The following is a 10,722-nucleotide window of genomic DNA, read 5'->3' as shown; positions in this document are numbered from 1 at the left end:
CCATTGTGTTGTCTGCACGGTACGTCCCACAGCCCGGCTCTCTATTACAGTGGCGCGTAATGAGGTGTCCGGTGAGTCGAGGGGCCCCAATAGTAACAAGGGAGACTACCGTAATACTGCTTAACTGAGAATCATTTTAGGTTAAATGTATCCTGCTGGGGGGGAGATGGCCCAAACAGAAAAAAAAATTACACCCCATTCACACTTGTGTGACTTATCATGCGACTTTGGACCCCATGTTTTGCAATGATACCCATTCATATATGTGCGCCTTAAAGCCACAGCGAATTCAAAGCAGTTCATGCACTATTTTGGTCCGACTTTCATGCAACTTCAATATTAACCCTCAATCAAAAGTTGGATGAAAGTTGTACCTCGATGTTTTTACATGCAACAGTGGTGGAACAGTGGGCCTGACTTTGCAGAGGGACAAGTCACATCCAAGTTGCACCCATCCAAAGTTACGTCAAGGTTGCACTCCAAAGTCGCACAACTTTGGAGTCCTACAAGTGTGAATGGAGCCTTAACTAATTACTTTGATGCTTGGGGGGGGGTTAAGTTCCAAAACACGCAACTTTTCAATGCAACACACAGATCGTTCACAGGTCTATTGGGTGCCATGTAAAATGAATGGAACCAAGACACACGTCCATTTAGATCTGCCTGCCTATAGACCCAACATGGGTTCAGTTTCAGGCTGGAGGAAAAACCTAAATGGATATGGAGATCTCAAAAGTGACATTCGTTCCTTTCTGATCTGATTTAGTAGGACTCATGCTGGCCAAAAAAAAAAAAAAGATGTCACTGCGACCTGTAGAAACCTTAATGGAACGCCGCTTTAAGTGCCAAGAGGAGTTGACCGGTGATCCACCAGAAGGGGTGCTGGCATCTAAATGCTCATCCCAGAAGCCTAGCTAAATATACCATTTAGAGGAGCCACACACAGACAGCTCAATGTATAACAAATAGTGAAAAGCGGCCACTGCTCCTGCTGAGACCACTACACCGGACGCATTTCGTCCCACCCCGGGACGAAACATATCAGAGGGTGTGGTCTGAGGAGGAGCTGAGGTTGAAGGTGATCTTCATTGTTTTGGTATACATTGATTTTTGTCCCACCCCTAGGACGAAACACATTGGAGGGTTTGGTATATATCGATTTTCATCCCATCCCAGGGACGAAACATATCAGAGGGTGTGGTCTGAGGAGGAGCTGAGGTTGAAGGTGATCTTCATTATTTTGGTATACATTGATTTTTGTCCCACCCCTAGGACGAAACACATTGGAGGGTTTGGTATATATCGATTTTCATCCCATCCCAGGGACGAAACATATCAGAGGGTGTGGTCTGAGGAGGAGCTGAGGCTGAAGGTGATCTTAACTATTCACATTTCACAGCAGCAGGGGCAGTGTTGTCGGCTTGCTACAGGAAGTCAGAAGCGCTCTTGATTTCTAGCAGATCAACATGGATTTTTCTATACTTGCAGCATTTTTAGGGGGATAAAATGTGAATTGTATTGTAGAGATGAATTGATTATTTCTTTATAACCATCAGTGAGGGCTAGAAGCACCCAAGCCAGCATTCTCTGTGGATTGCCCTGTTAGGTTTAAGGTGTATGCATGGTTTCTTCCCTGCTGGACTACAAAACCCCTCCTACATACATACTTGCAAAAAGTTCATGCATTCAGAGATGAACTAAATGTTTTGTTCCTCCCATACACTTTACTAAACCTGGAAGCACCCTGCCCTGCTTTAACTTAAGAGACTGAAATTTTTGGCCTTCCTAGGAAAAAGCTAGTTTCCTGGCTATCATTTCAACCCTCAAATTTTAATAACGATCTTAAAGAATTCTGCTGATCAAGAAATTTAGAGAGCCGTTTCAAGATTTGTGATTTAAAGCAGTAAAAACGGTCCATAGATGGATTGAAATTTGGCTGGTTCAGCAAGGACCAGCCGAATTTCGATCCATTTATGGGTACTGTGGTTGTTCAGATGTTGAACTACCAATAGACTTTTGTACAACCGCCCTACTGGAAAATGTCCTCTTGATCAGTGCTGCTGGTCATATCTGTGTATTCTGACAGTGGGGGAATTCTCCGCACTGTCAGAATACAATGACACAGTGGGGAGGATTCCCCCATCCACCTCAAATGTGTGATTGGGGGAATCGTGTCATTTATTTTCATTCAACCCACTGGTTGGAAAAAATAAATAAAAAAAAATAAATAAAAACTGCCTCATTTAAGGCCAGCTTTAAATCAGAATGCTTTAAATGACAGCTAGGCATATAGTATTTGGAAAATGAGATATGATCAATGGAATTTCTCACAGGAAATTATGGATTTGAATCTGGATACAACTGTTAATACTGTAATTTGGCAGGGCCAATCCAAGGGGTAGGTAGAAGAGAGGGCGGGGGGGGGGGGGGGGGCATCTTGGGTGCTTCATCAGGAGTGAGTGCAAAAAAAAAAAAAGGACCTGCTGAAGTCGTTTAGTTGGGTGTGGGAGGGAATTTGCCTTGGGTGCTTTTAAATCATCTTGTCCCATCACTGCAGTTAAACCTTATTCTGGATCTTCAGGTGATGGGCCCAGCCTTTGCTATTCTTACTATTGGATACATTGCACTAGAATGGCCTCAGTCTTGGCTTCTCCCAGGCCACACCCTCTGATGATTTTTACCCACCCACGGCACTTAGTCATATGACTATATTAGTCTATGATTAACCCCTGTGGACGGGGCGAAATGCGTCAGTGGGCATGACCTGGGAGGAGCCGAAACACAGGCCATTCTAGTTCCATACTGAATAAACGGGTTGATGAGTGCGCAACGTCTCTTCCAGATCCTCAGGGGATGGGTCCAGCCTATGTTATTCTCCTTATTGAATACATTTTTATTCAGAGTACTGCACTAGAGCAGCCTTTAGCCACGGCTCTTCCCAGGCCACGCCTTCTGAAGCATTTTACCCCACCCACAGGGCTTATTCATATGACTATATTAGTCTATGATTAACCCCTGTGGACGGAACGAAATGCGTCAGTGGGCATGACCTGGGAGGAGCCGAAACACAGGCCATTCTAGTTCCATACTGAATAAACGGGTTGAGGAGTGCGCAACGTCTCTTCCAGATCCTCAGGGGATGGGTCCAGCCTATGTTATTTTCCTTATTGGATACATTTTTATTCAGAGTACTACACTAGAGCAGCCTTTAGCCACGGCTCTTCCCAGGCCACGCCTTCTGAAGCATTTTACCCCACCCACAGGGCTAATTCATATGACTATATTAGTCTATGATTAAGCCCTGTCGACAGGGCGAAATGCTTTGTGGGTGGGACCTGGGAGGAGCCGAGGCAGAGGCCGTTCTAGTTTCATACTGAATACACAGGAAGCGTTTTACCCCACCCACAGGGCTTAGTCATACGACTATATTAGTCTAGGACTAGATATTTTCTGGATCTTCAGGGGATGGGCCCAGTCTACGCCATTTTCTGTATTAGATACATTTTTATTCAGAGTGCTGCACTAGAACCGGCTCAACCTTGGCTCCTCCAAGGCCACGCCCTCGGATGATGAAATGCGTCGGGAGCGTGACCTGAGAGGAGCCGAGCCGGAGGTCGTTCTAGTTCCATAATGAATACACGGGCTGATCGGCGTGTGGCGTCTTTTCGCTTCGGTATTATTCATTGGGCTAGGATGAGCTCTAGGGATTCTGGCACCAGCTTCTTCAGTGAATCACCGGAGCATTAGCAGTGGCATTTGGAGTGGCACTCAAAGCCATTTTTTATGGCATTCCAAACAGGAGCGGATATCAAACTAAAACAAATTTTCAATTGAATAACACTGGATTTGTGAACCACGCCCCTACAAAAAACAACAGTACATAATTTTTAAGATGCTGGCATTGAGTAGCAGCTTCACAAAAAAAAAAAAAAAAAATGCTTGAGATGAAATCCTGTGGAACGTACCTGACGGAAAACACAACGGAGAAAAAAATTTAAAAAAAGGCCAAACCATATGATTTGTGCTTTAATGTGCCAATCCAGACAGAGAGCGATCGTTTTATGGGATGGGAGGAAAATGCCGATGGATTTTTTTTACTTACTGTAAGATTGTAAATCCCCAAAAAAAAAAAAAAAAAACAGCACAAAGCTGAGCTGTGCCCCTCCTTTCCGGACATAGTGTGCTCCCCGTCCGCTTGCGCGGGGGGGGGTAGCAGATTTTAAAAAGGTCACCACCTTGCGACCTTTAGATTAAAAAAAAAAAAATTAAAAATGGGCTCGGGAACATATAATGTTTACATTAAAATAATGCAATAATTTACACAGCAAATCAAAATTGCTGCATTCATGAAAAATAAAAATATATATACTCTAAACTACACTGGGTTTTCTCTGTAAACCAGATATATGAAGGAAGGGGTGGGGGAGGGGGGGGGTAAAAGAAGACTTTGCCTGCGAAGCCCAAAAATTCAGGAGTCGAAGGCCTGAAAAAAAAAAAAAAAAAAAAAATCGGCATGCAGAAGTACGATCAGTCTAATCACATTTCTTGGATGTCAGTTTGTAGGGACGGGGAGGTGTTCTCTTTTTTTTTTCTTTTTCAGTTTTGTAATTTAAAGAGTCGCTAGAAAAGTCTTCACAAAAGAATTCAAAGTCTGTCGTGTGTCTCTGGGGAGGACAGCGGCAGTCCACAGTCTCGTGGTGTTGGGGGGGAGGGGTTTTGAGAGACACAAAATAACGTGAGCAAGTAACAAAAAAACGAAAAAAACTCAAGGCAGCCTGTAGAGATCATTGAAACAGCTGAACCACCCCTTCCACGGATTGAGGTGGTCAGAGATACGGTTTTATGGAAACGTTTTCTTCGATCCTGCTAAAGGCGAATTTTTTTTTTTTTTTTTTTGCACTGTAATTATTTTTTTTATTATTATTTATTCAGATCGTTGCTGAGGTTTATTTATTTTTTTCGCTCAGGCTTGCACATCTCATAAAAAGGAAAGTGTCTAAGGCTCTCCCTTCCGAATTTTTTCACGACATGAAGCCGGGGCAGCAGTTGCCATGACGGTGATTCTTTCTTCCTTTTTTTTTTTTTTTTCCGCACCAGCGCGTCTTGAATGTCTTTGTACGTTTTGTCCTGACGGTTAAAAAAAAAAAAAAAAAGTCTCCTCGGGTCCTGGATGTTGCCGGTCGATGCAGTCAGGTTTGTTCAGTTGGTCTGGTCTTTTGTATATCTTCGTCACTGGAGTCGATTTTTTTTATTTTATTTTACGTCCTTTGTAGCGTACGTATTCGAGTCGGAGGTTGAAATGGAGATATGTTTAAAGCACATCGGATGGGTTGACACCATGAGAGCGGCGTTTGCAGAGGCTCAGGGGGAGGGGGTGGAGCCTTCTTATTTTGTTGGCTCCCCCCCCCCCCCCCCCCCCTGGGAGACGTGCTCCCCGGGCTCCATGGACAGCGCCTGTATGTCGAAAAAAGGGGAAAAGAGAGGGAAGTTGGGAGGGAGGGAGGAAGAAGAGGAGGAGGGAAATAAACAAAAGATGGAAGTCTAAAGGCAGGAGACTATAAGCTGCTTCTATGGAGCAGAAAAGTAAAAAGGTAGCAATGAGGGAGGTGGAAATAAAAGAGGGGGAGTACGGTTGAGGGGGGGTGAACAGAAAGGAGTACTGCGCACGCGGCAAACAATGGAGCAAGGATCTGAAAGGAGAACGTGGAGATTACTCTGTGACATGCTGAGCCCCCTCTGCTTGTACTTAGAGCTGGAATCCCTCCATGGGTGCCTCTCGCTGCTGGAATATGTACTGCTGCTGGCTGAGGTCTACTTGTGGGGCGATACTGGTGTCCTCGTCCTCAGTGCCAAAGTAATGCTCAATCAGGTCGAACGCCTTCTGGTAGATCTCCTGGTTTTCGTGACTCTGCAAGAACTCGATCTTGTCTAGACCTGGAGTTGGGGGGAGGAAAGCACAGGGGGGGGGGGGTCATCATCGTTCTGTGAATGTACTCGGCCAACTCCAGGTATAACCTCTGTCTGTGCACTTACCGTAAGCCTCCTCGATGAAAGCGCAGTAAGGGTTTATGCCCGTTCCATTGCGCTTGGCCTCCTGTTCTCCCAGTCTCAAGATATTTTCCAGTCCGTTGAGGGCCACCTGGACGATCTTGGAGTCCATGACGGTAAGCAGGTCACAAAGGGGTTTGATGCAGCCCAGATCCACCAGATACCTGAATAAATACAACAAAGAGCTGAAAATCTGCACGAAGATGGGGAAATATACACCCTTCAGCTGTGTGTGTTGTGACCACCTGATGTAACAGTAAAATAATGAAAACATACAAGGCCTCCGGAAAGTATTCACAGCACTTTCTCCACATTTGTTACAGCCTTATTCCAAAATGGATTACCGTATTTATCGGCGTATAACACGCACTTTTTTCCCCCTTAATATCAGGGGAAAATCGCAGGTGCGTTATATACGCCGATCCTCCACCATTTTGGAGCCTCTGGGCGGCTTTCAGCCGCCTTTGGCTCTTCTCGGCGGCTTTCGGGCCCTTTTTGGCGGCTTTCGGCCACCTTCGGCTCTTCTCGCCGAGAGCAGGCGAAAGCTGACGAGAACGGGCGAAAGCCGTCGAGAAGGGCCGAAGGCGGCCGAGAACTACCGAGCGCCGCCGAGATACACAGGACATCTCGGCGGCATCATTTTTAAAATAAAAGCTGCAAATAAAACTGACAAGGCTGAAAATTACACTGAAAAGGGTACAACGAAGGCTGCATGACAAGGCTGCAATGATGGACAAAGCTGCATGACAAAGCTGCATTTAGGGGCATTTTAATGTAAGTTTTTTTTTCCTTAAAGCGGAGGTCCACCCTAAAGTGAACCTTCCGCTCATTGGAATCCTCCCCCCCTCCGGCGCCACAATTGGCACCTTTCAGGGGGGAGGGGGGTGCAGATACCTGTACAGTACAGGTATCTGCACCCACTTCCGGGATAGCTCTCTGCGGAAAGGGGCGTAGATTACGCCCCTTTCCGCAAGTGCCCACCCCTTTCCGCAAGTGCCCCGCTGCCTGCTGGGAAAACACACAGATCCCAGAGGCAGCGGGGACCGTCCTTATTGCGCAGCGCGGCTCGCGCATGCGCAGTAGGGAACCGGGAAATTAAACCGAAAGGCTCCATTTCCTGATTCCCATACCCAAGATGGCGGCGGCAGCACCCGAGAGACGATCTAGATATCGGCTTCGGGTGCTGACATCGCGGGCGCGCTGGACAGGTAAGTGTCACTATTTTAAAAGTCAGCAGCTGCAGTATTTGTAGCTGCTGGCTTTTAAAAAAAAAAAAAACGCGGAGTCCCGGCGGACTCCCGCTTTAAACTTCCCTCCTAAAAGTTTTTTCCCTTAAAATTCCCTCCTAAACTTGGGGTGCGTGTTATACGCCGATAAATACAGCAAATTAATTATTTTCCTCCAAATTATTTTTATTTAATTTAATTTTTAAATTTTTAAATTTTTTTTTTTATATTTTCAATAAAAACAAACAAGACTGACAAAAACAAAGTCCAAAACTAGTTTGTATACAAAAAGAGAATGACCAATACAAGGCAACATTACATTACACACATCCTTAAAGATTTGTCTAACGGCCTCCACCCCTTTCGCCTCCCGCACCCCGTATGGGATCAGACTGTGCGAGAGGTAGAATGGGTTAGTCTGCATGAGGTTTCTGAATCATTTAGTGCATCAAAATAGCAAGGAGTAAAGAACTTATAATTCGAAGCTCTGGACCTATAGTACCAAGAGCTTCTAAACCATTTGAACTGTGAGCCCAGGTGAGAAAAGTGAACTCCTTCCCACTTTAACTTACCTGGGCTAACTTGTAGTAATATCAAGGTGAACCCTAGCCAAGACAGTACAGAATGTTGGCCTGCATGGGTTCATGCCTGCACCGAGTACAGCGAGAGGTTGAAAATGGGAAGGAAGAGGAAAAATAGGTTTGAAAACAGGGGGGGGGGGGGGGGGTGGGCTGGCAAATAATATAATGATAGGAAAGAATAGATTTCACGGAAGGCTGGAGAGAAGGAGTTCTTGGCTGTGGCATCAGTAAGACGAGTGCCCTGGGGCCCTCATTCCAAGGTCAAAGAGGAACCCCCGATATGTGTGGCCCAAGGTTCCCAGGTGATTTTGAATTTATCAACCGTGTCAAGTGTGGGGTTGGAATTTTTTTTCCTGGGACATTATCCAGGAGTTTTTTTGTTTGGTCAAGCGATAGGAAACTGTAGGGGATTTCCATACCCCAGCAATAGTCATTTTGGCCCCTAAAAGAATAAAGCAAATTAGGGCCTGGGTTGTTTTGTTTTTTTTTGGGATCTGAAGGTTGAGGAGTGCAATTGTAGGGTCTTGCTTAGCCGCAATTCCTGTGGTTTTGTGGATTAAAAAGGTTAAAAATCCTGTTCCAGTAGCCTCTGATTCTGGGACACTCCCACAACATGTGGGGGAGTGTGCCCAGGTGGACGCATCCTCTATAGCAGAGGGGGGAAGATTGGGGGTAATATTTGGCCAGACGGGTAGGAACTAGGTACCAGCGGGACATGACCTTGAGACTGGCTCCTATTAGGGACTTATTCAGGATCCCCTTAAAGCGGTAGTAAACCCGCTGAATTTTTTTTTTCTTTTTCATACCTGCAAGGGAAAAGGCATAATGAGCTAGTATGCACCGCATTGTAGCTCACTATGAACTACTTACCTTAGAACGAGGCCCACGACATCTCGCCCAATACATGCCGAGGGAGCTGACATGTTCCCTCGGCGTGTCTTCCGGATATCGCGGCTCCGGCGCTGCGAGTGGGCGGAGCGGCGATATCGTCACATGCACGCGGGAGATTTCTTTCCGGGCAGGGTCCGGCGTCTGCCGGGCTTCCAGACGAGAAGCCCTTGTGCGCATGCGCTGCTGCAATCAGCGGCTCAATGCCAGGGGAATATCTCCTAAACCATACAGGCTTAGGAGATATTTTTTTTACCTACAGTCAAGCCTTATTATAGGTTTATCTGTAAGTAAAAAAAGACACTATACAACCACTTTAAATAAACATGTAAAGTTAGATTGCCACGTGTCAAGGTCCTAGTTACACTCAAGGTCACGTTCCCAGCTTAACATATTGGTCACTTTCTCCATAGGCCTGGCTAGGGCTGAATATATTAGGGAGATACCTCCTCTGGTATCCAAGGCTGAGGAGCACCAATGTTCGTATGGGGTCACAGAAAGCAGTTTTGCGCTACTTTTCCAAATCAAGTTTAGGAAGTGTGCCAATTGGTAGTATCTAAATTTTTCAGAGGGGGGCATTTTTTCCTCCAAATTCTACACACAGTACCCCATAATGACAACGTGAAAAAAAAAAGTTTTTTTTAAAAATGTGCAAATTTATAAAAAAAAAAAAAAAAAAAATCCCATGTACATAAAAGTATCACACCCTTTGCCATGATACTCAAAATTGAGCTCAGGTCCATCCTGTTTCCACTGATCATCCTTGAGATGTTTCTACAACTTGGAGTCCACCTGTGGTAAATTCAGTTGATTGGACACGTATTGGAAAGGCACACAAAGGTTCGGTTAAGGCCCCACAGTTAACAGTGCATGTCAGAACACAAACCAAGCCATAAAGTCCAAGGAATTGTCTGTAGACCTCGGAGACAGGATTGTATGGAGGCACAGATCTGGGGGGGGGGAAGGGTACAGAAACATTTCTGCAGCAGGTCCCAATGAGCATAAATGGAAGATGTTTGGAACCACTAGGACTCTTCCCAAAGCAGGCCACCCAGTCAAACTGAGAGATCGGGGGAGAAGGGTCTTAGTCAGGGATGTGACCAAGGACCTGATAGTCACTCTGACAGAGCTCCAGTGTTTCTCTTTGGGTAGAGGAGAACCTTCCAGAAGAACAACCATCAATGCAGCACACCACCAATCAGGCCTGTGTGGTAGAGTGACCAGATGGAAGCCACTCCTCAGTAAAAGGCACATGACAGCCCACCAGAGTTTGTCAAAAAGGCACCTGAAGGTCTCTCTCACCTGAATGGCAAGCGTAATGTCTGGAGGAAACCAGGCACCGCTCATCACCTGGCCAATACCATCCTAACAGTGAAGCATGGTGGTGACAGCATCATGCTGTGGGGATGTTTTTCAGTGGCAGGAACTTGGAAACTTGTCAGGATTGAGGGAAAGACGAATGCAGCAATGTACAGAGACATCCTTGATGAAAACCTGCTCTAGAGTGCTCTGCACCTCAGACTTGGATGAAGATTCATCTTCCAAAAGGACAAGGATCCTAAGCACACAGACAAGATAACAAAGGAGTGGCTACGGGGCAACTCTGTGAATGTCCTTGAGTGGCCCAGCCAGAGCCCAGACTTGAACCCCATTGAACATCTCTGGAGAGATCTGAAATTGGCTGTGCATCCAACCAGATGGAGCTTGAGAGGTCCTGCAAAAAAGAAAGGGAGAAACTGCCCAAAAATAGGAGTGCCAGGCTTGTAGCATCATACTCAAAAAGACTTGAGGCTGTAATTGGTGCCAAAGGAGCTTCAAAGTATTGAGCAAAGGCTGTGAATATTTATGTACATGGGATTTTTTTTTTCATTTTTAATAAATTTGCAAATATTTCAAACAAACTTCTTTCACGTTGTCATTATGGGGTATTGTTTGTAGAATTTTGAGGAAAATTATAATTTAATCCATTTTGGAAGTTG

General features: G+C 45.5%; 1 protein-coding gene across 1 annotated transcript in view; it reads right to left on the bottom strand.

Annotated features, from left to right (window-relative positions):
• Positions 1 to 5,402: 5,402 nt before the first annotated feature.
• KPNA1 (karyopherin subunit alpha 1) overlaps positions 5,403 to 10,722 on the bottom strand; it is a 107,337-nt gene continuing 102,017 nt past the window's right edge. The window contains exons 12-14 of the mRNA XM_077479377.1: positions 10,438 to 10,457; positions 6,034 to 6,293; positions 5,403 to 5,934 (exon numbers count right to left, since the gene is read on the bottom strand). Of these exons, the coding sequence (XP_077335503.1) occupies positions 5,747 to 5,934; positions 6,034 to 6,293; positions 10,438 to 10,457 (468 nt within the window). The 3' untranslated portion in view covers positions 5,403 to 5,746. The remainder of the gene's footprint in view (positions 5,935 to 6,033; positions 6,294 to 10,437; positions 10,458 to 10,722) is intronic.

The sequence above is a fragment of the Lithobates pipiens genome, unplaced genomic scaffold, assembly GCF_037356315.1.
Source record: "Lithobates pipiens isolate NorthernLeopardFrog02 unplaced genomic scaffold, aLitPip1_a1.2 Scaffold_16, whole genome shotgun sequence".
NCBI lineage: Eukaryota > Metazoa > Chordata > Amphibia > Anura > Ranidae > Lithobates > Lithobates pipiens.
The sequence above is the reverse complement of the archived record's forward strand: the minus strand, read 5'-3'. Positions and strand labels throughout refer to the sequence as shown.